We start from the raw sequence: 25,953 nt of genomic DNA, 5'->3' as shown, positions 1-25,953 counted from the left end.
ACATTTTGACACAGGTCAAAGCAATCTAGAAAAACTGTAATCAAGAAGCTGTATACTGTATTTAAAATAGCCCTTTAGCCTATTTCATGAGTCGGTATGAATATATTTGTGTTGGTTTCCTCAAAATCCCACAGCACACCTCACTTCGCTTCACGGCACACCAGTGGGCCTCAGCACATATGAGAACCTATTGTGCTAAGTGCAATTTGAAACTGATCACTTTCAATGGCTTCTTCTTCCTATTGTTGTCTGGTTTGTGAACTACTGTACTGTACACTTGAATCTCACGTTCAGTTGTCTGCCTTTCAAATCAATAAATCGGAATGTACAAGCAAATATCGGTGTCTGCCTTTTAAATCAGTAAATTGGAATGTAAAAGCACACCTGGATGTCTTGGCTTCTTCACCTCTATTTCACTTTGGGTACTCAGCAAGCGCTTTCGACTTGTCGGAACACACCTATCCTCTGACACATACAGAAAAATATGAACCACATATAAGTCACACTAAAATACTGAATAATACAATAATAAAGGCTGCTTGAAAGGTGTTCATTAGTTAATCGATAATAAACTATGTGGACTATGTGGATCTGTCACACAAATTGTGTGAATTTTTTTGTTTTATTCTTTAACACCACTGTAATACACCTAGACATACCAAAATCTTGGATGAGCTGAGGATCATGCTCTTTCAGTGTGCAGTAAAAGGCGGATTTGAATCTGTCTCCTCCTGAGTCCAGAGCTTTGTAGAGCTCCCTCATTTTCTCCTGGCTGGTCTTGGCTGTGTGGATCTCTGAATAGGCCTCTGCATGGAGCATGCCCTGTGACCGCAGCCTGTCAGCCAGAGGCATCACCAGGGTAACCCTCTGAATGAATTCTGCTCTGTGGCTATCTACAATCCAAGCATCTAGGGCATGCAAATAAATAAGCATTTAGGGATTTATTTAACACTGCTTGTGAAAAATCTAGACAAACCTGCTCAGGACCTGGGGCGACAGGGCCTCAGCTGCTGAACCCACCCTCCCTCTGAGCCCACCTCTTCAAACTGCCTTTCCATGTTTAATGGACACCCCCAATTCTTCTCATTGACCACCTCTCTTGTTGTTAAATATACTTTGGCCATATGACTGTTTTTCTCCTTTCATGTAACCTTGTCCATGTAGACTACCCTGCGCGTTGTTTGTAGCCTGTCTGTGTGTCTGTGTGAAATTTGTAAAGCGTCTCTCGCTGTGCCTTGAAGCGATATACAAATGAAATGTATTATTAGCATTATTTAGAAAAGTTCGCCTCTTAAAGTGAAATAATGCTGTTACAGACAGTGTTGCTATTCGGGAGACTTACTTAAACAATATCATATCACGATTTTGCGCATTAACACCATAATTAATATCGCCTACAAGATTTAGAGAAGGTAGGCTACTTACAGTCATTCTCCATGTTCAGCAGCAGCAGTTGGATATGCAGGCGGAGAGAGAGACTTCAACCAGTTGCTGTCATAGAGTGGGACAGTCTCATAGTAATTTACTAAATAGGCTAGTAAAACAAAGGTTCGGTTGTTGAGCTATCATTTAGGCTACCTATGGCCTATTAGAATGCGTCTATCCATTTAGACATACAGATTTATTTTCCAACTTTTACGCTAGACAAACAACTCACGGAGGAATAATTGTGAAGCCTACATGCAAATCAACAAGGCTGTAGTAGGCTGTAGGCTAAGTTGTCTCACTTCCGGAAAAATACCTGACCTATTACTGCACGACTGTTAGGATAGCGCACAGTTAATTTTCACATTGTAGGCACGACACGACTATCAACAACGTTTACAAAATTGGCAAAATATTGGAAACAGACGATAATTAAATCAATCTATCAAAACCGTTATGTTCAAATGTAGGCCCAAGACTACAATTCTCATTATTATGTAGGCTATTATGTCCGAATAGTTACGCATTCTGTACTGCTGGTTCCACAAAAGTGGCTTTAGCGTTGTGGGCGGGAACGGAAACATTTTGGACTCATTTACAGTAAAGTATGTGTTACGATGTCCATAATATGTAATAGCCTTACCAGACATGTTCGGGAGAGAAACAAATATTGGTCTAATGTAAAATGAAAACACAGATAAAAACTGAGGAGACCCTGAATTTGGGTTTAAGAAGACAAAATGAAACAACAAAAAGAGGGAGGCATTAAGCACACTCCTAACAGAAAGGTGAGTATATGGGCATTTGGTTGATGGGTATGAGCAATGTTGAATGTAGGCCTACAAGTGAAATGTTTGGCTGCTATAGGCTGTCTCAAAACAATATTATAAGCAGGCTACGTTTGTTTTACCAAAGGCTGTTCTCATAATGTCTAATGTTGTAAAGTTATAATCCTAGGTCAATTCATGGGGCAAAGTTCAAAGTTCAGCATGTGATTTTGATGGCACAATATTGTTGAATTTGATGGCAAAACAACAACTGCTGTGATAAGAAATGATGATATAGTAAAATTCAATACATTATTTGTCACATGCATTATATGCCATGAAGTCGGTTGGGCATAGTTGTTGTGCATTGCGTGTAATCGGTTGCAACAGCAGACTTTGTTTGTTAGAGTCTCTGTCACTGACATTTTTAAAACAAACAACTCCAACTTACATTCAAATCTCTCTTATACCATACAGTAGAAGCTGCACCCTTTTCACTGCATGTCTGATACACCTTTCAGCTGTCCCTCATGGCCCTCAGATGAAAAGTACACACAAAGTGGAACACATGAGCTTGATCTCACTTTATTGCAGTAAATAAAATAGACAGTAGTGACAAGAGACCACCTGTTCCCAGTATTGTAAAGGTAACGGATGCCAGCTAGCATACTGTACCTGTGCGTGTGGAATGTTAGTAAAGCTCATCAAAGCCAGCAAAGCCAGCGATTGTCAGCAAAGGCGACCGAGGTGCCGGGGAACAGCTCCTCTGTGAGCCAGGGCCTCAGGAGGTAGACGGCTGGTGTATGGGCGTACGTGACTTCTCCAAGCGTGTCTGACCCTTAATCTGGATGATCACGGGCCGGTTGCAGCTCTGCTCCCACTGCTGTCCACTGGTGCAACAGTCACTGGGGCTACTCTGCATCCTCCTGCATTGAAGAGCACAACAGCAGCAGCAACACGTTACATCTGTTTATGCACCCAAAGAGCTGTACAGTGAAAGGGGAGGGGGGAGGGGGGGGGGGGGTCACCTCATCCACCAAGGTGAAAAGAAATGCGTATACTGTAATAGGATGGGATGGGCAGAATAGGAGAGTGCCACTTGCCACTCACCCCACAAGTATCAAAGCACAATCAGGAGACTTCTGTGAAAACTGGAGCAACTGGAGGCCTTCCTCATGTAATAAACCATCTCCAGGTAAATTCTGTCCAATACGCTGACCAGTTATCAACCTTGCAACAAAAAGGCAGAGAACATTGCACATAAGTTTCATTCACACCTGAATAGCTATTCAATGAATTGGTATAGAATCATAGCATTGAATTAGAGAAAACGAAACGATTGCTATTACATGAACACACACACACATGAACACAAACACACACACACACACACACACACACACACACACACACACACACACACACACACACACACAGTGAGGCTGGTATGGGGTAGTGATCTTACCGCAGCTCTTCCAGGCTGGGACAGCCTTGCATTAGGGAGAGGATCCTGTTGGCCCAGCTCACGGTCAGACAGCCGACAACCAGTTCCACCTTCTTCAGACCAGCCAAGGAGCCCACGCAGGACACCAGGGGAGACAGGTGCTCCTCTGAGTCTGCACTGTATGTCACACACAGACATACATGTGTGTATACAAACACACACACACACGAACACACGCACACACACACACACACACACACACACACACACACACACACACACACACACACACACACACACACACACACACACACACACACACACACACACACTGATAAAAAACATAAACGCACAAGAACACACATTGATCATTGTGATCAGTGATAAGCACATGAACTTGTCCAGAGTGTATGAAGATGGTTTACCCAGACGGGTGGCGCTGATCCCGCTCCCTGACAGAGTGCAGCGCGTGGAGGAAGGCTGTGCAGTCAGTGGGCTGGAGCTGAGAGGAGAGGGGCAGCGTGAGGCTCATGCTGGAGAGAGATGCCGCTGCCTGGGGGTTAGAGAGAGCTGCCTCCTCCTGGGGGCTGGAGAGAGCAGCCTCCTCCTGGGGGTTGGAGAGAGCTGCTTGGGGGTTGGAGGGATGGGCAGAGGAAGGATGGTGTGCCGCAGTAAGCCTGGGAACAGACATCAACTCCTTACTTAGAAAGTAATTAAAAATGTGGCGACTTTAGCACTAATGTTGGTCCTTCAAAATGATGAGTACCGTAGTTCCTCAACATGGATTCTAATGCACCAAACGTAAATATCAGCCCTCGGGGAATATGGAATATGAATGAGGAAACCTTTCTTACTTGAAGCTGCTGTCAACTTTTCCAAAAGACAGGAATGAGCAAATGTTCTCCTTGTCATCAGAGGTCAACTCAGGCATCTCAACACTGCGTATAGAGAACAGAGTCTAACACACAAAGGTTTCACCTTCATCTATGGCCATTTCAGACTGACAGCCAATGGCTGCATGGAGCAGCTGTTGTCGGCTTTGTCATGTCATGTCCATGCAAGCTTGTATGGGAAGTAATCCGGTGGCATCCTGACGCATTTGGAAGTTTGCATCAAATGATGGAAACATATAGTCACTTACCTGAGCTCTGTGATTTGTGTGTTTTGGACGAAGTGTAGAAGAGTTTCAGCAGTGCGGGAGGTGATGGTCTTCACTGAGAGGGAAACTGCACCCACAGACTTCTGCCTGGTGAGAGCACTGAGGACCTGCTGCACACTCTCCTCTGACAGGTGACTCTCCACTACACTGTGTGAGGTGAAACTGTTATGTCATCTCTGTTTAGAGTAACTATAGATAAAACATGAAAACATGACACAAAATAACTCAAACATGAAGCACAAACATCTCCCTTTCAGACAATGATCATCATCTTGAATTTTCCCTTAGGGATCAATAAAGTATCTACTGTATCTATCTATCTATCTATCTATCTACAGTATCTATCAATATATCTATCTAAATAACTCATTCACTCCTTCACAATCGCACGCAGGAGGCCACAACAAGAATTAACAGAGTGACTGACCGACTCAGGCCGCGTTTCCCAGATTCGAATGTATGTATGAATTAATTCAGTAATTTGTTACCTTAGTTTAGTCAGATGTTTCTCCTCCCCAAGGCTGAGCACCAAATCATCAACATCAGAGTCTGACAGCTGCACTACCTGCAACCTTAAGATTTTACAAAGCACACATGCTGATCATCATCTTGGTCTCAATAACATGATTTGCACTGCTGAGTTAATATGCATATGCAATTAATAGCTAATCTTCAAAAGAGATCTGTGACAGTGAGATCTCATTTCAGCGTTGAGGTGTCACTCTCATGGCCTGTAAAGCTATCAGTCCATCTAAGACTACAAACAGCAATGTACACACTATAATAAGAAGCAATGATAATCAATACTTCTCTCTCTGGACTATACACTACTTTCCAGGAATGTGTCTTGAGGAGCGTGCATGATTTGCACTGCTGAGTTAATATGCATATCGTGTGATGTTGCAAATTTCCCCCTGAAGAGCCTCATTAGTGGGTTGAAAACACCAGACATGTCTCTCACCGTAGCTCCTCGGCCCTGGTCAGTGCAGGCTGCAGCATCCTCAGAGTCTCTGGCGTGATATTGCAGTCTGTGAGGTGCAGGGCCCTGACACGCGGGCTGCAGAGCAGGCAGTAGCGTAGCACCCAGCAGTCGGCCCTCTTCAGGAGAACGCCAGTAAACTCAACACTCTCCCACAGCTCCAGGGCTCTGGCCACAAAGCTGTCTTCATTCAGCTCGTGCAGGCAGTGCAGGATGAAGAGCTTTAGATCATCCTCCCATGGGTTCTTCCCTGAGGGACTGCCTTGCTTTGAGACCACCATGTCCTGAATGATTCTAAGAATCCACTCCTTCAGCTTGTGCTGAATGCCTGGAGACACACGTAACGGGTACATGTCCAGAGGAGGGCTTTCAATGTTCCTGTTGGCCAGGCCTAGTAGAAACTGAAGGACAGGAAGTAGGTGTCTGTTGTAGCTGTATGGCTCTGTGAGGAGGGACTGGTTCACTATCACACCTTGATGGATGGAGTCTAGTATAAGGTCGAGCTTCCTGTGTGTCTCCTCCTCCTGGGTGACGGTGTAGTGGAGTGCCGTGAAGAACTCCTGGAAGCTCAGGTGCATGAAGCTGAACATGGTCTGCAGGATGGTTTTCTTCTTCAGCAGGAACTTGCAGAGGAAGGGCCCAGTGACGGGGTCAGAGACGGCCACGGACATGCTCTTCTCATCAAACAGGACCTGCTGCTTCAGCATCCCCCTCTCGGCAAGCTCACCCAGGCTCCTCAGCAACCTCACAGTTATCCCAGGCTGACCCATGCTCTGGCAGTGATGCTCCAGCAGAGTGTAAACAAAGTACACAAATATGGACGTGTTTGTGTCGAGCCCCTTGGTCATGAACACACCTTCTTCAAACTGCTCCCTGAAAACTGTGCAGATGATCCAGCAGATGACTGGGCTGAAGCAGGCAGTGAAGAGGGTCTCATTGGTCCTCACACACTCATATGCCTTCTTAGACAATGCCTCCTCCTTAAAGAAACGCTGGAAGTACTCCCTAACTCCTCTCTCGGAGAAGCCCAGGATCTCGGCGAAGCGCTGTGGACGTTTGAGCAGCTTGCTCAGTCTGTCTGAAGCAGTGGACCTGGTGGTGACCAGCAGGGAGGACTCGGACAGGATCCTGCCCATCAGCAGAGCGCTGATGTTGTCCTCCAGTGGGGCGGGGCTGAGCAGGTCACTGCGGGGTAACGTGTGCGCCCCGTCCAGCGACAAGCTGAGCTCGTCGAAGCCGTCTATGAGGAAGAGCACCCTGTGGGGGTGGTGGTGCAGCACCTGCGTGATCATGGGGGTGAACCTGTAGCTGCGGCTCAGGAGCTCCACCATACTCATCTCTCCCGTCAGCAGGTTCAGCTCTTTACACCTGAGGTGGAACACCAAGTCAAAGTGTTCTCTGTAGAGCCGGCCGCACGCCCAGTCGTACATGATCTTCTGGGCGGCGAAGGATTTGCCGTGGCCAGAGTGCCCCTGCAGGATGACAGCTTTGGGGGCGCGTCCGCGGTCAAAGGGGCAGAAGAGCTGCTCTATGCTGGTGGAGCGGTACGTCTGGCTGGCTCTGGTGCCGAAGGACGTCTCCCCCCTGCTGCGCACCTCCTTCTCCCTCTCGCTCTGCTCCCGGTGCTTCTGGACGATGTGGGGCTCCGTGAAGCGCTCCTCCAGCAGCACCTCCTCTCCAGGAAGGGAGTTATACTCCTCCACCGTCTCATAGTTGGGGCACACTGAGTCTCTGTACATGAGGATGATGGCACTCAGATCTGCTTAGTAGAATATATTTATCAAGTGGAATTGTGGGAAAGGGCATTTTTCTCTCTCAAATTATCCACTTTAATTCTAAATTATTGAAGATTTAACTAAAGCAGCATTACAGATAAGGGCCGCGTTTCCCAAACACGTTAAGAAGCTCTTAACGCCAAGATCTTCTTTGGAGCGCTCTTAAGAACGCTGTGAAAGAAGGAAACACTTCTTCACTAAGAAGGAAACGTAAGATCGAGCTGACCCACTCTTAACAGCCTTCTTAGCGATCAAATGCTCAGTGATCATAGCCTGCCGCTAGGGGCACCTAGATTTCTAGGCTTTAGTGATCAAGCTGCGTCAGGGATATGTATCCTCCACTTTTTAAAACAGTAAAACAATTTTCAATGTTGCAATGCACTCGTGGCTGTGGACCACTGGCGCAAGAAACAGACTTAAAAAAATAATATTGAATAACACGTTTAAGTTTTCAACACATCTGCATATGAGTTTATAATACTTCGCATACAAAAAACATCAACAACCCTGTGGCATTCCACGGATATCAAGGAAACAAATGTAATTGAACTAAGAACCTAATCCAATGAGGCTTCACCTGCTACTGTACTCTAGGCGTTGCCAAAGTCCGCGATGTAAAAGTCCGGTTTACATTAATGCATACTGTATGTGCACCCCACTCGCAGGCCACATGGGCTGGAGGGTTACATCTTCTCGGATATTAATAAAGTAGACTAGCCTACATTACATACTACCACACTATCTATAAGAGAGATGGGATGCGTCTTGCATGAGTTAATATATGAATTGCCTGAGCTAATAAAAAAAATAGACCTAGGCTATATTGATAATCACCCTGTTTTATCAGTTAGTTTGAGTTTTTTGGCAGACGTAAGGAGCCGCGACCGCACAGCCCAGGCTGCAGAAGTGCCGCAAGGGCGCAGCAAATTATCTTCAGAAACAATATATTTAAGCTCACGATATTCACACCGGCCCAAAACGTTAACGGCCCACCGGTAATCCTCCCGAATCTCCCGATTAGCCACCCGGGCCTGCACACACACACACACACACACACACACACACAAACGTGCACGCACACACGATACATGCGTAGCCTAATTGCACCTGTAGGGGGAACACGGGGCGCTGTGTGTGACTTGTGCGCTTATAAAGTGGTGGGTCATCGATTTGCCTGGCATCGATTGATTCCGTTTCAGCACCACCGTGGTGAACAGCTCTCGTTAAGAGCTTCTTCAGAAGCTTCTTTGGCTTGATCTTAAGATTCTCCTAAGAAGACAGTTAAGAACTCGTTTGGGAAACACCCGTATCTTAGCGCTCCTTCTTAGCGATTCCTTCTTTGGAGCCTTCTTAAGTCCTTAAGAAAGATCGCGTTTGGGAAACGCGGCCAATATCAGGAGAGACGCAAAGCATCTTAGAGTATTCTGCTTATATGTTATTTGCACTATAATTAAAAGCCTCATAGAATTAATTCTTTAAAATGAGATCTGTGATAAACAATAAATCCACTTAATCCATAATCAGCAGTGCACCATTCATGACTTTCTAATCCTTTTTAAACAGTTACTTTGAGGTGCTAATGAATAAGTCATGTCAGAAGAATTATGAAAAAATAATCAATGACACGTATTAGACTTTTATCGGATTCATGTTCACAATCCCTTTGTGATTATACATTTTTAAGTTTCACAAGTGCATTTTATAATCACAAATCTCTTACCGAGGTTCTGTTGTGATAGTGGCCCTGGGGATCCAAGTCCTGTGTCATTTCACAGAGGGAGAGAGAGCGAGAGAGAGAGAATGAAGATTGTTTTAACTAAGACAATAAAAAGGATAAAGCAGGCAGTGAACAGGATGGTATCAGCCGTTACAGTTATACACTGTATCCTTTAGATACTTCAGCATCAAGTTTAAGGTAATCTGTCTCCAGCTATGGAAACTAAAAGGGCATGGGCTAATGGATGGTTAGGAGGTGTTTACTGGTAGGGGTAGACTACTACAGTAGTCAGAGGTGTCAAGTAATAAAGTACAAATACTTTGTTACCTTACTTAAGTAGAAATGTTGGGTATCTATACTATTTTTCAGACCTTTACTTCTACTCCTTACATTTTCACCCAATTATCTGTACTTTCTACTCCTTACATTTTAAAAACAGCCTTGTTACTCCTATTTAATTTCGGCTTGTCTAAATCCAGATTTATCACGCCATCCGGATAGAGCGAATTTGATTGTGGTTGGACGATAAGTATAAACATATAATTCAGACACCGTATAAATTTGTACGCGATCCATCACACCACCTGCAGGAAGACCAACCAACCCTTGTACATCCCTCATCCCTGCACTGTAAAACATTTCCCTGTTAATTTACAGTAAACCACTGGCAGCTACAGTTGCCAGCATGATACTGTCATTCTACTGTATAGCTATTGTAATCTACAATAACAGTTTAGAACTGTACAAATTAGACAGTATCATACTGTTACACTTATATTCTGCACTGTACACTACCGTAATGTTTGAAAACCATAGAGATCTTCAAAGGAATGTATGGTATGGTTCTTCAAGGCAGGAAGTTTGTTCCCAGACCGAACTTCCCAACCTCAAAAATTGTCAGCAGGGCTAAGTTCGGCTGGCACCCGGCAAATGATTTGCAGAGTCAGATTTCATATTCATTTCAAAGCGTAAACTGAAACATCGCTTCAAAGTGTGTAAAAGCCTCCCGTTGCTGTAGTATGATCACCAGAATAATGAATCATAAGCATAATGGTACATTGCCGTAAAAATGATGAGGATTTACAGTTGTTTACTGTATTTAGAAATTACGGTATCGTACTGTCAGAATTTGGCCATGTTTTTACAGTAATATTTTACACTGTATATTGCCGTAAAAATGGTAAAAGATCTACAGTCGTTTACTGTATTTTGACATTAGGGTGCCTTACTGTCAGAATTTGGCTGTATTTCTACGGTAATATTTTGGAAGACGTTTTTGAGATGGTTGGATGCGAAAACAACTCCTTTCGGATGTGCTTCTGCAAGCTCTCAAGTACCCAAGTATCACAAGCTAATAGCTTTCAAAAACTCGCCGTCTCATTTGAAAGGGCATATTGAAGTAAGCTGAGAGTTTGTTATGATCAGTTGATTACTAATGGTAAATTTGCTATGTTTGCTATGGCTAGATACATGCCAAGACATGTCATGGTTTGCTTGCTAGCAATAGGCTATGATTTAACGTTGCAAGGTTGTTTGGTGGGCACTGTGTGAGATTGGAAATTCAACTTTAGCCAAATGTATGAGCTTATACTATTGGTGTATGCAATATTTGTAAGTTAACTGTGCAAAGCTATATTCTAGTTCTTGAAGCATACTAAGGGTATCCTCTCTGTGTGTGACTTGTACTCTGACTTTCATAGATGAACTTAAAGCATGACATTTAATACAGCGGAGGTGATAGTCAGAGCTTGTGGTTTGAGAGAAATAATATGAATCTTAGTATATTCCTGTGCATTCGTTTTTCTCCACAGGAGAAACATCAGACTTGTCTAGAAAGGTACCTGCAACTTACTTCAGCAGCCCTCAAAAGGAAGTCATCCACTGAAGGTTCTTTAGCCCCACCCTCCAAACAAACCAATATCACCTGGATTAATCAAACTAATATCCTCTGTATAAAGACAACCATACAAAGGTAACTGCCACTAAGCCTGCCCTGGGTACACCAATTTTCTTGTCCAGTTTTGTTATCTTACATACCTTACATTACTTTCACTTCTATATTTAAGTAGTTTTAAAACCAGTACTTTTACACTTTTACTAAAGTAAAAAAGCTTGAGTTCCACTTCCACAGTCTTTTTAAACACTAGTATCTTTACTTATACTTGGGTAATGAATGTGAATACTTTTGACACCTCTGACAGTAGTAGATGTTTTACATGACAGTGGCTCTAGTACCATAGTAATACATTACATGACAGTGGCTGTAGTACCATAGTAATATACTACATGGCAGTTTCTGTTGTATCATAGTAATATATTACATGGCAGTGCATGGCTGTTGGACCATAGTAGTGTATTACAGTACATGGCGTGGAGGAGGTTGAAAAGTGTTGGAGGTAGCAGTTCATTTTCACGTTAACGACATAACACAAACACATAAGAACCTACCTTCTTAACTTACCGTAAAAACGGTATTGTGTGGCAGGGTACCTTTAAAGATATTCACTGAACTCGTCTGTTTGATGTACCGAGGCAGGGTGTTCCCTGTAGTATATTACATGGCAGTGACTGTTGTACCATAGTATGCTTTACGTGACAGTGATTGCTGTACCATAGAAGTAGCTGGACACACTGACGCTCCCACCAACCCTCATATGTGACATCACTGGAGCTGAAACATGGCTTGCATGAGCGGAGATGTTGACAGCCGGAGCAGCAGAGAGGGGACTCTGTCCTGTGGCCCATTCTGGGGGATCTGAGACAAATGCGTGAGAATATCCTCAGTGGAATATTCATTTAACACACAGTAAAATAAAACAAAAATCTCATGATAGTTTCCTTTCAATCTTTTTTTTCCCGACCACTTAATGATTTTGCTCTGCAGCATTTATCAAGCCTGATAAGTGTAATGTTGGGGGTGATCACACTGATCCATCCCTACCAAACACTGATCAGTAACCATCTCTCCGAAGATTTTATACTGTTGAACACCCAAACTGTGTTTTGAACTGTGATAACCGATCACATGCTGCTATAGACCTGAGCAGTGGGGTCTGTCTTTTAGTCTGGCATGATCTCTCAGCATCACCTTTGCACTGCCATCTGTGGATGACTGAGTTTACCTGTCTGCTCTCTTCTCCTCTCCTCGCCTGAGTGCTTGCCTCTCTTCCCCTTGGGGGCAGGAGGAGGGCTGGGCAAACGCTTCCTTCTGTTCCTGTTTGCCTGGCCCTCTGGAGACAAAACAGAGCATCACACACAACAAAGTCATCAGTGAGTTAACAGTAAAATAGAGAAATATAGCTGCAAGCAGCAATGAGGGGGCCAAGCAGTTAGGCTGGAGTAACCATGTCAACTAAATGCTGTAAGCTCAATGCTGCAATCACACGTATGGCCGTAAGCTGTCAAGAGCAAATTTCATGTCTAGCACGTCAACAGTTACAAGCCAAGTTTAATTTTTCCAAATGTTTTGGGTGTCCTCCCGATGGGGTCCTGAGTTCATGTACCAAGTTTGGTTTTGATAGATCCAAAGGTTGCTGAGATATGAGCTCACTTCCTGTTTGAGTGTGTGAAGGTACTTCAAACTTTGGCCTGTTGGTGCTGCTAGAGTGTATGAGGTGCTGGCATGAAATTTGAACCAAGGGACTGTCCCCTATCAGTGTGCTAAATTTCACAACTTTTTACCAGACCGTTCTATGGGCTGCCATAGACTCCCATGGCAATATAAAAGGGAAGAATATTAACAAACACATTGGGTGCTTCTCTGCTTAGCCCCCAATAAGAGCTCTGTTCTAGAATCGTTGGTAACTACATTCTAGTAATTTTCACTGTAAAACATAATAGCTTTGCTTACTTACAATGTTTAGCAAGTAGAACTCGATTTTTTGTCTTTTGCTGAGATTACTGGCCTAAAATGAGTCACTTAATTTTGAAGTGGAAAAGTAAACAATCAAGTAAACTATACTTTAATTGCTGATTTTTTTGCTACACGATATAGTTAGTTTACAGTCACCATACTGTATACCACCTGGGTAATGCACAGTCGCCATTATGCGCCATGCTCACCATACACCAGCTCGAGGTGGAGAGTGAGGGAGTGAATGAGCCAATTACACTGAGGGCATGATCAGGGGACCGAATTGAGTGAGCCAGGACACCAGGGATAAGTGCCATGGAATCTTTAATGACCACAGTGAGTCAGGACCTTGGTCTAACATTGCAGTAGAAGGACAGTATTTCCTACAGTATCTCCATCACTTCATGGAGGCTTTTTTGACCAGAGAGAAGAGACAAAAGACAAAAACGGAGTTCTACTTGCTGACCATTTCATGTATGGAAAGCTACTATGTTTTACAGTGTTGGTGCTGAAACAATATCCAAGAGTACACCATAATGACAATAAATCTGTAGCTCAGTAAACAAGCCACGGATGAGCTTGAGTCTATTATGAATTCAACCCTGCTCAGGTAATCCTACCCAGGTCTTCAAGCATATAGGGATGGGTGTCTCTCAGTACACAGTAAAAGGCGGATTTAACTCTGTCTCCTCCTGAGTCCAGGACTTTGTAGAGCTCCCTCATTTTCTCCTGGCTGGTCTTGGCTGCGTGGATCTCTGAGTAGGCCTCTGGATGGAGCATGCCCTGTGACTGCAGCCTGTCAGCCAGAGGCATCACCAGGGTAACCTTCTGAATGAGTTCTGCTCTGTGGCTATCTACAATCCAAGCATCTAGGAGAACAGTAATGGTCAGTTAGGGGTGATTACAAACAATATGCTATAGGAAAGGGTCCACTTCAGAAAAGGCAATAAGGCTGATTAAGGCATTTAATAGCCAATTTTAGACAGTCTAATGTTTCTGTGAGAGGCATACTGCCTTTTCAATATAACTATAACTTCTCTATAACCTCTCTTCTCTGACTCTGTGACACTACTAGGCCATTTAAGCCAGTGACATGGCGCTACAATTTCCAGTAAACTATCAAAAAGAGAATAGAATCAGCTGTGTCTGCGTCACGCTTTCAAGCGAGCCATCACGCAGAGCATAAACGACCGGTTACACTGTTACACAGACTTTATAATATGGCAAATTTGTGATTTTTTTCTCGTGGCCCTAATACGCCGTCGTATGTTCTCGCCTGAGGACGTCCGGACCTTCACAATTCATGCAGTCACATTCGTCGTTAAACACTGAGTTTCGTTGAGTAAAAATCCTGGCAAGATCCTTGATTAGTTTAGGCTAGCCTACTGCTTATGTCCTTGCCCACCAGCCAGTAGTTGTGACGTCACATGCAAAGTAGGCTATGGATAGACAAAGTGCACGAAATGCACGAAATTCTTCCTGTAACCTACGCTCGTTTAATTCTGGTGGTGCGTCACCTGTTATAACGGAATCTCCTGTTATCATGCTACATCTTCACCTCAACACTGGATATCTTTCATTGCCTAATAATAACAAGTAGCCTAACATACACATAACTCCTTTGTAACGTGCTGATTTCCTAGTGAGACACTATAGCTAGGCAGCAGTTTCAAACACACCTGGACCCATCTGAAATAACGAGCGTACTGTTCACGTATCAATTGAGAGTGGGTCGACTTCCAGCAGGCGCGTAAAAGTGAAATTAAACGTAAATTGGTAGCCTACATCGAACACTTATCGAATCGTTTCAGAAGTGTAGCAATGAAGAAAGGAAAGAAGTGCAGTTGTTCACTCAATTCCATACTCGCCCATGCCGAATTGGCGATTGTACTGTAGGCTATTTACGTGCTCCTGTTTTAGGGACATTGGAAATGGGCTGAAATGGCCTCTTAGCCAGACGGACTTGAAGCGCAAACCCCAAATTTGCCAAACTACGGATACTCTATATTCAGGCTAGTTCTCGCCATAGAAGCCTATAGTCTAAACACTTTTTTTCTAACATAAAGGCCCATGACTTCTTGACATCTTATTAGAGAGTCTGACGAAGAGATTATAGGCTACAAGAAACAAGTTTAAATTTCTCAAGTTATTGAATATAGGCTACGTACGATTGCCAGCTGGCTCCATGTCGAACGTCTACCCTCGCAGGGGCTCCTACTGTAGCCTAAACGAGAGGTGGGGCAGACCTGAGGGCTCACGTCATTCGTGAGCACAAAGGTGAAATGTAACATCTGAACAATTATTTAGAATGCTATACAGCCTATGCTGTCAGGAAATACCGACATAATCGTGTCATGAACATAACTTTCTGAAGGAAGTGTCGTTGCGTCGGAAACGAGATCATGCTGATAAAAAGATAATATGGCTGGTAGGCTGCCACGATAAAGCCATCATAGCCTATTTCTGTCCGAAGGAGAATTGAGCTGTGGTGGAAACGTAAACATGGATCGAATCTTCCACAGTAAGTGTGTTTGAAATTGTGAGGGATTTTATCATTCACATTGTCATTCAATGACACCGCTGTGGTGTAAAAACAGCGCAACACAGTTTCGTTTTCTACAAATATATGGAAGAGGAGTTGTTTTCGGAGAATGTGCCACTGTGAAATAGCCTAATTACGCATCAATGAATATGATAAAGGTTGCCGAATATAACTTCTTAACATCCTGGGAAACCATAATCCCCGTGCAAGCGCGTAATTTCGCGCTTTCTGGACAACATGTATCTTACGAAGTTGTACGTGATCTCAGCAAGTAGCCATTGGGAAAGGAACAAGGAGTGTGTATTGGGGAAAACGACTTATATTAGCTATGTCATATTAATCAAACCAAACAATTTAGACTAAATAAATAATCATAATAATTAGACATAAAGGTTATACAAGTCTTAATTACTCTTCAGATGCGCGCTTTGTGGAACAACACAAGACGGAGCTTATTCGGATGGTGGGGGTGAAGGTGATTCCACTTGTAGATCAGCTGATGTCACAGGGCATGCTCCAACTTGAGACACTCTCCAAGATCCATGCAGCGAACACCAGCCAGGAGCGAATGAGGGAACTCTTCAAAGCTCTGGACACAGGAGGAGACAGAGTGAAATCTGCCTTTTACTGCACGCTCAGGGAGCATGACCCTCAGCTCATCCAGGATCTGGGTAGGATGAAGTGTCTTCGTTGATAGGTCAAAGGTTAGAGTTGATATGTTGCACCCTAAACAGCATTGTGTTTTCATAAATACACTACAACTGTTTTTACTAATGGGTAACAGTTGTCCTTACCATGAAAATAACTGAAAGCAGTTACAATACAGTGTCCTCCATAAGTATTTGAACATGCCGAAGTTTAAATCTTTTGGAAATTGATGTTAATGCCTTAAATTAAAAAATGAGGAAATATCCAACTTTTAAAGACGTCAATTTTCTTTGTGAGTGAATAATGTATCGTAAATAAATAAATGTTTTCCTTAAAATACAGGGGTCATAAGTATTGGAACGCCTATGTTAACCTTATGTGTTACTTTAAAATTCCCATAGAGGCATTCAGATTTTTTTTTTTTTTTAAATGGCGGTTACCGTATTTCATGGATCCAGGACACTATGCACCCTAAAAGTTCTCTTGGTCTTTGGATTTAAAATAGCCCCACATCACATACAGTACTATTCACCAGAGATTGGCATATTTTATTTCAGTTAGCCTATTACTGTAGCTGGTTTCATTTTCACTGAGCTCAATGCAAATCAAACTAATAATTCCAATTCATAGATCATACATCACACCCTACAATTGTCTAGGCCGCTTCTCGCTGGACCTAGGTGGTTCTGCAGTGAGCACCTTCTTGTTTACTCTGGTGCCTCCACCTGAATTTCCAGAAACCATTAGTCGTAATGTTATCCAATTACAAGACGACTGGTCACTGACACCATACTGTAATACATTGCAATATGGATAAACTGTGTGGTGCAGGCTAGGTTCAACAGTATCAAATGTAAAATATGAAACTACAGATGATTATAAAATGACATAACTTCATTTAGAATTGATTATGAACAGTATGCTATTTAAAGGTGGATAAACACAATTAGGAGGTGGATAAACACAATTTGCAGGTGCGTAAACGCTATTCCGAATTTCAGGAGGTGCGTAAGTGACGTTTATGTACTGTACTTTTAGCCTCCACTACCTCCCTGCCACCGATGTCCCAAGTTTGTGGAAGGGTGCAGTTGGCATGCTGACTGCAGGAATGGTCACTAATTCATTGTTTTACCAAATTTGTGAACAAATTGTTGAACAAACATCTTAGATGTTTTACTTTAACTCAAAGTGAAAATGAGTGTGTTAAATTAGAGTGTTGCATGTATATTTTTGTTCAGTATATTCATAACATTGTTTCTTTTCTTGCATCATGACCTGAGTAAAATATGATTACGGCACAGGTTTTTTTTTTTCTTTTTGTCTGTAGAACAAAGTGGTGGAAGTAGTAGCAGAACAGCTGAATCCTCGTCTCCAGAAGTGAAACGCGTGAGATGTGAGTAGCACTCTCCCCACATGTATAGATGAGGGATGAACCTTAGATTCTGACATAAACCCAGTAGAGCAATATAAGATGACACAGACACAATCATACATACATGCATACAACTGTATCTTTGTGTAGATCTAGGCCCAGATGTTGCAGCATATAAGGCCAAGATCCACGCTGAATATAAGTTGGTGCAGGAGTATAACAGCTTGCCAGGGGATGTGGTCCTGCTGGACGACCGCTACATAGAGCCCCGTATCGCTCGGCACTGCAGCCTGCCGATGGAGCGAGGTGTAGCAGGGACCTCATCCAGAGGAGAGAGTCTTGGGCAGTTTCTGGACACCAGGGCAGAGGAGCCCCATAGTGTCATATGTCTGGGTCAGCTGTTTAGCCCTGATCACAAGGGCACCATCCCAAAGGCAGTGGTCCTCCAGGGAGGCTCTGGGTACGGCAAGTCCTTCACTGCCCAAAAGATCTTGTCTGACTGGGCATCTGGAAGACCGTACTGTGAGTATTTCCATATGGTTTTGTTCCTGAGAGCCCAGGAGGTGATTGCCTCCTCAGGACACAAGAGCGTGCTGGATCTCTTCTGCAGCAGTGACAGGTTTAGACCAATGGTCAGAGACTTCCTGCTGAAATCGCCCGACAGGATGCTCTTTATCATCGATGGCTTTGATGACCTCGATGTGGCCGTGGAGGACACCGGCATGCCACCTCCTGGTGACGCCTTGACGCCACTTCCTGGTGACGCCTTCACACCCGCTCCAGTAGAAGCTACCTTGAAGGCCCTCCTGAAGGGACAGGTCCTGCCTCAGAGCATCCTGCTTGTCACCACCAGGTCTGCTGCCTCGGACAGACTGAGCAAGCTGCTCAAGCGGCCTCTGCATTTCACTGAGATCCTGGGTTTCTCCGAGCATGCAGTGGAGGAGTACATCCATAGGTTCTTTGACAACAAGCAAGTTTCTGAGACTTTGCTTCGGTACGTCAGGTTAAACCCGATTCTCTTGTCGGCCTGCCTCGTCCCCGTCGTTTGCTGGATCGTCTGCACGGTTTTCCAAGGGCTGGACGTGATGAGGGGGCTGGAGACCACAACCTCCGTATTTGTAGAGTTCCTGCTCACGCTATTGGAGCACCACTGCCAGGACTTGAGTCAGCCTGTGCCTGCTCTGCTGAGGAGCCTGGGGCAGCTGGCTGAGAGGGGCATTCTGGAGCAGAGAGTCCTGTTTGATGAGAAGAGCATTTCCGAAGACCTGTCAGATCCCATGCATGTCCCGTTCCTTTGTAAAAACATTCTGGAGGTGAAAGGCAGCCTGGAGACTATGTACAGCTTCACACATCCAGGCTTTATGGAGTTTTTCTGCGCTCTCCACCATGCCCTTATAGAGGATGAGGACGTGGTGGGCGAGAAGCTGAAGGACATGCTTCTCTCTGCTCATAAAGGGAGAAGCAACAGGCACTACGTCATCCAGTTCCTATGCGGACTCTCCAACAAAGAGGTGGGCAACTCTCTCATGGAGCCAGTCTTCATGGAAGCAGTGACCTTCTCTACATCTGTCATCTGTGGTCAGCTGAGAAGATGGATTCTTGATGAAATGCGCAGCCCTGGATGGGGAGATCAGTCGAAACTCTTCATTCTCCTCTGTCTCTTTGAACTGCATGACCGTGACTTTGCCGAGCAGGCCATGGGGGTTTGGGCTGACATTACACTAGACCACACTCGGATGGGCAAAACTGACTGCTGGGCACTTCTGTATTGTTTGCAGTGCTGTCAGAGGGTACAAACCCTCAGCCTTCTGAACTGCAACATGACCTCAGAGAAACTGAGGATGCTGCAGCCTGCACTGAGCAGATGTAAGCAGCTGGGGTGAGTTCAGGAAGACGACTCTCACTTCAAGCTCTCCTGATTTATATGTGGCTTTTTGTCTTAGTCTAAACCCATAGTTTGTCTTCTCTAGTTTTGAATGACACCACGGGCCCTAATTTAGATAAAGGACAAAGGGCAAAGCCACACTGTGAGCACTGTCTCATGCATAGTTAACCTAAGCTCCTGTGTTGCATGTGGGAGCAATATCAAAATGATATTCAGATATTTAATTAAAATAAGATGTTGACATTGTGTATAAACCAGTAAGCTCCTGTTTTAAGCTGTTAGCATGCATGAAGTAGAGGAAGCTCTTTCTGTGCTATAATGATACCGGATAATAATAACTGGAACTGAAACTGTAAGAATGTTGAACCGTAAGCATTGTAGTAATGATTTTTTTTTTTTTTTTGTCAAGTTAGAAAATGCTGTAATAGCTAAATTCCCACCATCTGTAATTCCCCCCAAATCTATATTTGGATATTTGTGCATCAAATTTCTGCCTTTGATCATTGCAGGCTGGAAGTGGAGGACTTGTCAGGGCACCATCTTGGTGAACTGATCCTAGATGTTGCAGGGGAAAGCAGACTGCAGTATGTTCACAACACGTTCACACATTTTCTACTAGTAAAGTCATATAGACCCTTTCACTGTTTATAAGCTCAAGCTGTGATAGATGTGCACGCCTCATGGAGCCAGAAGTTAGTTTGTTTGTCAAGCTACGCAAAAGGATTACCCACAAAATATCTCAAAAACACTGTTCACTCCCTATTGACATTCATTCTATCGAAACTGGTTGCTGTTCATCCATAGTTTCCATAGGGCGGTCGTGATCGTGTCCCAAATGAATGGGAGTCTATGGGGATAGACAGCCAAATGTATTTTTTCACTTGCATATTATCCAACAATTTTCACATTTTATTGTAGTTTCCACAACTACTGTATGATACTTTCGGTATTTTACAGGGTGGGCTGGTGTGCAATTCTCTGAATGAATGGGGTAGCACATCACTTCTGTATTCAGTATGCACTTAGTCTTAATACATAATCAGTATGATTATGGTTTGTATAATATAGAGTTGTTTTGTTTTCATTTGGCCATTGATTTGGCAAAGGCGTCTGCTAAGTAGCATAACCATATCCATAACCATAACCAGAACAAGCTGCGTCCGCATACTTTTGAGGAACAGAGGCAGTCAAAGGGTCAATTCTGTCCTGATGAAAGGCCCCTTTGTGTGTTGTGTAATAGCAGTTCTAATATCTGCATTGTGTTGCAGCCTTAGTGTGACTAACATCACAGACCGGACTGGAGAGAGCCTTGGTATGCTACTGAGACTGACGAAGGATGTGAACCGATTCACGTGAGTACCATTTTACAACATAAACCGGACTCTACCAGTCAGCATCAAATACGTCACTGCACTATGTGGTCTGGAAACTACAGTATTTATTGATTGATTGATTGATTGATTGATTGATTGATGGGTGGATGAATGGGTGGATTGTTCGAAAATATGATTGATTTATTGATTTACTGATTGACTGCTTTTCTGTCTTTCCTGCCCCAGCGTGACAGTAAGGCACCACACCCATCTGGCCCCTGAGAGGCACATGCCTGTGGTCGGGCTCCCTTCGAGGCAAGGTTCCCTTCCGCTTGTGGAGCCCAGGGCCCTGGACCCTACTGTCTCCCATTCCTCGTCATCCTCACATCCACACACAAAACCAGCAGCCCCTCATAGGACACCAGCACATCCATACACGGAATCAGCAGACTCTCATAGAACACCAACACGTCCACACATGGAACCACCAGTCCCTCATAGGACACCAACACGTCCACACACGGAATCAGCAGACTCTCATAGAACACCAACACGTCCACACACGGAACCAGCTGTCTCTCACCTCACACTCACACTTCTTCACTCTGAAGGGATAGCTAAGGTGAACTGGGCTGAGTTCTTCCAGAAGTTTCACCAGCTCTGGGATCTGAAAGAAGAGTAAGTGGAACACTAGTCAAATGTTCATATCAGGTACACCCATGCATGAGTGCTTATACCCATTAGAAATTAGTATTATGCTTATTGAGTCATGTTGTGTTATGATGTGCCACTGGTCCATAAGTCCATTTCCATTTATTTTACGGCATGTGTGCCTGTGTGTGTGTGTGTGTGTGTGTGTGTACGTGTGTGTGTGTGTGTGTGTGTGTGTGTGTGTGTGTGTGTGTGTGCGTGTTGACTTTATCTGTTGTTACCAGCACAGTGGGTTCTGAGTGCTGTGTGGCAGAGCTGCTGTCATTCCTGCACTCTCTGTCAGACTGTGAGCGGTTGGAGGTGGGCCTGAGAAGACTGACAGAGGGCTGGGCCAATCGAATCCTCACACTCATTGAGGTCAGCCCCAGCCTCAAACACATCAGGTGATCACTTTCTGCATGAAACAAAGGTCTCAAATGATTCGGAAGTCTGCGTGTAATGTAACTTTGGAGGGAAAATTGTGATTGTTTTAGACCACACATAACAATGTTGTAAGTGAACCACAACAAACCACAATCTCCAGTTAAAGTCAGGTTGTTCAGGGAAATAGCCTATAAACTGCTACCTCAGAGGTATTCACAGATCATGGCTCTGCTGCTATAGGCTATGCTGCCTAGGAAAATCAAAGAAACGATAGGCCGAGAGTATTACAACCGTCAAAATCCCTTGGATTTTATGAGCTAACTAACTATTATTTCATTGTCCTCGGCTCTAAAGTCAGACTTCCTCTTTTTCTCTTGGGGGGGGGGGGGTTGTTCAATAAGATGTTGTTATTGTTTGTGAAATAAGTGTCAAGCTCAAACATGTAATTGTTTATTTATTTAGCCCCTTTCAAACTTGTGGAGTTGGTTTTCTACTTTTTTTTAAATTGAATATTCAGTTCTGTGTGTGTGTGTGTGTGTGTGTGTGTGTGTGTGTGTGTGTGTGTGTGTGTGTGTGTGTGTGTGTGTGTGTGTGTGTGTGTGTGTGTGTTTGTGTGGTGGTTAGATTGTGTGCTGGCTTGAGTGGAGATGGAGTGTTAGAGGAGAACGCAATCCAGATTCTCAGAGATTCCCCAAAGCGCCCAGGCTGCACTCTGGTCATTATAGGGTAAGTTGATTTACGTTTCTTTAAATCTAAAAACTAAACCTTTGGTCTCTAGAACCTGCACGTGATACATTGTTCTATTTTGGTTTTGTCATGAAAATATCCAACAATAGTGGTTGAATAGGCTGCATATTTAGACCATGAGTAACCCCAACTCAATATGATTGTCTAGTGTCTGATTAAAAAAACATGCTGATAGCATATTTTTGAATGAATAAAGTAACAGATCAGATTATATTTTGTCTGATATTATAAATTGCATGCATGTGTGCTGTTTGAAGGTGTAAACCTGAACAGGAGGGTGAAGGAGATCAAGTGAACATTCAGATGGAGGGACGGGCTTTCAATGAGCAGAGAATAGGGAGAATCCGGCTACAGCAACCTGCTGCAGAAACAGAAGACCTCGAGGAGGGTAGGAGTGATGAAGGCTTTGAAAATGAAGACCAAAAGAAGTGTTTACATGAAGAAGAGATGGATACAGCTCAGGATGAGCCAGGGTAAGGTCTCGATTGCTTACTCTCACATTTGGATAAATTTAGCTTTGGTTTAAATGTCACTGACCAATTACTGTGAATTTTATTTTAAGTGCCTTGCTCAACAGTGGAAGCCGGGGATTGAACCCACAACTTTTCATTGACTTTTCATCATTCTCTCTCGCTAGCTGCTTTGGGTAGTTAATCTGACAGCCATTTGTCCTCTAACCTGGATCGTTTCTCTTTTTTGCCTAGAAGATTAGAGTCATCAGCTGGAAAACTCCATCAACACTTCATTGGTGCACTAAGGAGCTGTCAATCATGTGCAGGCATTCCAGACTCTACCCACTGGGCTCTGATAGAGCCCTCCATCTCCACGGAGACAGGGCTGTCTGTGTACTGCCTCAGCTCTCCTGCAGGGAGTTATGAGTGCAGAGTGTCTGGTTTGCGCTGGGTGTGTGCTGCTGAAGTCACCCTGCAGTACCACTTCTGCACTGAGGAGCAGTTCTCTGCCCAGCTGGAGCTTTTACAGTACAGGCCCATCAGTCCTCTGATGGACATCAAGGTTCTCTCAGGTGAACTGGAGGAGGTCCATCTGCCCCACTCTCTCTGTCTGGGACTTTCTGACCATTCTAAGATAAGGGACGCAGTGAGAGTTCTGCATGGGGACGACAGCGGTGTTACCCTGGAGATGTGCGAGCTGATGCCCTTCCACGCCAGGCTTGTAAGGCCTTGCTTCTCTCTGAAGGAGGTTGTGGCTTGGATGGGTTTCAGTGTACCAACTCACTGTGAGGTGCTAATCTATCAGTCTTATCCAGATCCACTCATTCTGAACACCTATGTTGTGCCAGTCCCATCCAGAGCAAGGCATGCTGTAGAGAGGGACTGGCAAAGCCGTGGCATCTACATCAAGAAGCCTCGACCCAAGGAATCGTTCTGGATCAATTCAAATTTCAAGTTATCCACTTCCTGCCGGTCTGAGATCGAACCAAAGGAGATCACTCTGACATATAATACGCCTCCAGAATACTTTGAGGTGTGCATTAAAAAGCCAGATGATGACTTTCACTTGAAGCTGACCATTCCAGAAGAGGAAAGGTCCATATGGAAAGCTATTATTCGAAAAGGACCTGACTACAAAAACACTACGTTGCAAAACGTAGGTGAAGAGCCTGGAGCTTTGAGGCTTCCTCGTCCATCAACTTGTAAGTATGACTGCCAAGTCACATGGGCTTAGATATCAGATTACAGTGTTTCACTAAAATAGATCAGTGGTGACCATTAACTTTCTGCTTATCAAAAGTACGTTACCAACCATTTTTTTGTTTTGTTTTTTTGCAGCGGCTGAGATCTTCCCGGTCAGATCCCCATCAACCAGTAAGTAGTGTGACTGCATGTTTGAGTGATATAGGTATGTTCATTCATTCATTCATTCATTCATTCATTCATTCATTGTTCATTCATTCATTCACAAACTCTCTTAACATGCACAGGTACTGAGCAGTATTCACCCCCAGCATTAACAATTAAAGCAACAGGTAAGTGCTAGAAGAATTATATGGAACAGGTAAATTCTTACCGGAAAACTGTTTATCGGAGCTTCTAAACCTATACTAACGCAAATAGGCTATATTCATAAAAATAACTGATCAAAATAATGTGACTTTCTTGTTATAAAAGTAGTATACTGTCTCCTCACAGATTTTGTGTTTAACGCTCGGACTGAACTGATAAACAGAATAGAAGATGCCTCTCTGAGAACTTTACTAGATGGCCTTCAGAAACCCACCCCTGACATGCCTCCAGTGATTAAGGGCAGGGAGAGGAATGAGGTTCTGCAGAAAAACAGTGTGACTGAGGACCAGGTGACCTGCCTGGTTGACAAGGTGTTGAAAAAGGGTGAACGAGCTTGTGAGAGATTTCTGTCTCTCCTTAAAGGAGTGGAGCCTGGCCTCTGTGAGGAGCTTGGTCTGTAAACGAGTCCTTGATCATGACTTGTTGAATAGCATATATTATATATTTCTGTTTGCGGACAGATCAAGGGATCATGGGATAATTCTCTGCCTACTTAGATATGCAACTGTTTGGGAAGCTGTGCCTCTGGGCTCAGCGACACTCTAACAGAGCATGTTAAGTGTCCATGCCTGCATTATTGGGAATGCTTTGAAATATGACAGACATGTTGAAGTCAAACATTGAATTGTTTATTTATTATGTAAAAAAATGTGTGTACATGTGTACACTTAATTGAACATTGTGATAAACCTTAACCTCTCATTAATGTAAATTAGTACATGAATTGTAATTGCTGAACAGTGAACACATAAGACAAGCAGAGGCTCTCATGCAGCTTCTGAGATAAGGATAACAATACTGATTATGTCTGCTCTGCATGAGCATCTGTGTCATGGTGGTCCAGACTGGGGAGTGATTCTGTCCCTACCTGATGCCCGATGCTGATTGGAAATCTACCCTAAGCCCCACATGGATCCAGGGGATCAGAAATGGAAATCTACCCTGAGACTTATATGGATCCAGTGGATCAGAAACAGTCATGGGCCGTACATCGTCCAGCTTCTGATAATTATGGATAAGGATTATATCACTGCCATAACATGGTTATGTCGCAGGCTGCTACTTCCATTTACATTATAGAACATGTAACCTGTGTATATGCATAAAGATTTTGTACATACATATTTGCCTTGCCTCTTTATAATGAACTAACCACCATTCTGTTGGGGGGTGGGGGGGGGGGGGGGGAATCTCATTTGTCTTTACTTTTGCACCAGAGAAATTAACTG

At 43.8% G+C, this 25,953-nt stretch overlaps 3 protein-coding genes across 8 annotated transcripts in view; 1 reads left to right on the top strand and 2 right to left on the bottom strand.

The window, feature by feature from the left end:
- LOC134063064 (NACHT, LRR and PYD domains-containing protein 1 homolog) overlaps positions 1 to 1,914 on the bottom strand; it is a 32,444-nt gene extending 30,530 nt beyond the window's left edge. For 2 of the 4 annotated variants that reach the window (XM_062518845.1, XM_062518846.1), the window contains exons 1-2: positions 1,426 to 1,707; positions 385 to 465 (exon numbers count right to left, since the gene is read on the bottom strand). Coding sequence is in view for 2 of the 4 variants with exons in the window: in XM_062518844.1 (XP_062374828.1) it covers positions 385 to 465; positions 660 to 908; positions 1,426 to 1,438 (343 nt within the window). In the remaining 2 variants the exon portion in view is untranslated. Of the gene's footprint in view, positions 1 to 384; positions 466 to 659; positions 909 to 1,425 lie in introns of all 4 variants that reach the window. The other 2 variants (XM_062518844.1, XM_062518843.1) reach the window with 2 other exon arrangements.
- An 847-nt stretch (positions 1,915 to 2,761) lies between these two features.
- Positions 2,762 to 15,426, bottom strand: LOC134063038 (NACHT, LRR and PYD domains-containing protein 1 homolog). Of its 2 annotated transcripts, XM_062518840.1 has the most exons (13): positions 15,288 to 15,426; positions 13,740 to 13,988; positions 12,389 to 12,496; positions 11,878 to 12,021; positions 9,270 to 9,308; positions 5,757 to 7,533; positions 5,284 to 5,367; positions 4,778 to 4,942; positions 4,491 to 4,574; positions 4,062 to 4,313; positions 3,658 to 3,813; positions 3,303 to 3,422; positions 2,762 to 3,118 (listed from the first exon to the last, which is right to left on the bottom strand). In XM_062518840.1, exons 1-13 carry the CDS (start codon positions 15,304 to 15,306, stop codon positions 2,974 to 2,976), a joined length of 3,342 nt encoding a protein of 1,113 aa, XP_062374824.1. In that variant the 5' UTR covers positions 15,307 to 15,426; the 3' UTR covers positions 2,762 to 2,973. The 2 variants fall into 2 exon arrangements, with proteins under 2 accessions (XP_062374824.1, XP_062374826.1); XM_062518842.1 differs by lacking the exons at positions 13,740 to 13,988; positions 15,288 to 15,426 and having other exon boundaries at positions 5,757 to 7,505; positions 12,389 to 12,491.
- Positions 15,427 to 15,531: 105 nt separating this feature from the next.
- On the top strand, positions 15,532 to 25,871 carry LOC134062960 (NACHT, LRR and PYD domains-containing protein 1 homolog). Of its 2 annotated transcripts, none has more exons than XM_062518835.1 (14): positions 15,532 to 15,640; positions 16,081 to 16,332; positions 17,637 to 17,702; positions 17,832 to 19,560; positions 20,076 to 20,150; positions 20,835 to 20,918; positions 21,126 to 21,557; positions 21,815 to 21,973; positions 22,578 to 22,679; positions 22,958 to 23,173; positions 23,408 to 24,354; positions 24,491 to 24,526; positions 24,643 to 24,687; positions 24,851 to 25,871. In XM_062518835.1, the coding sequence occupies exons 1-14, from the start codon at positions 15,622 to 15,624 to the stop codon at positions 25,123 to 25,125; spliced, it is 4,437 nt and encodes a 1,478-aa protein (XP_062374819.1). In that variant the 5' UTR covers positions 15,532 to 15,621; the 3' UTR covers positions 25,126 to 25,871. The 2 variants fall into 2 exon arrangements, with proteins under 2 accessions (XP_062374819.1, XP_062374818.1); XM_062518834.1 differs by having other exon boundaries at positions 23,405 to 24,354.
- The last annotated feature ends 82 nt before the right edge of the window (positions 25,872 to 25,953 follow it).

This window comes from Sardina pilchardus, chromosome 2 (assembly GCF_963854185.1).
Source record: "Sardina pilchardus chromosome 2, fSarPil1.1, whole genome shotgun sequence".
In the NCBI taxonomy this organism is placed as follows: Eukaryota; Metazoa; Chordata; class Actinopteri; order Clupeiformes; family Clupeidae; genus Sardina; species Sardina pilchardus.
This window is presented reverse-complemented; position numbering and strand designations above follow the sequence as displayed.

Excerpts from the sequence above, each read along its gene's own strand:
- LOC134062960 (XM_062518834.1), top strand. Across the intron at positions 17,703-17,831 it reads AGAAGTGAAACGCGTGAGAT|ATCTAGGCCCAGATGTTGCA; the intron begins GTGAGTAGCACT and ends ATCTTTGTGTAG. Across the intron at positions 24,688-24,850 it reads ATTAACAATTAAAGCAACAG|ATTTTGTGTTTAACGCTCGG; the intron begins GTAAGTGCTAGA and ends GTCTCCTCACAG.
- LOC134063038 (XM_062518840.1), bottom strand. Across the intron at positions 3,423-3,657 it reads CCCAGCCTGGAAGAGCTGCG|GTTGATAACTGGTCAGCGTA; the intron begins GTAAGATCACTA and ends TTTTGTTGCAAG. Across the intron at positions 3,119-3,302 it reads TGTGCTTTGATACTTGTGGG|GAGGATGCAGAGTAGCCCCA; the intron begins GTGAGTGGCAAG and ends TCTTCAATGCAG.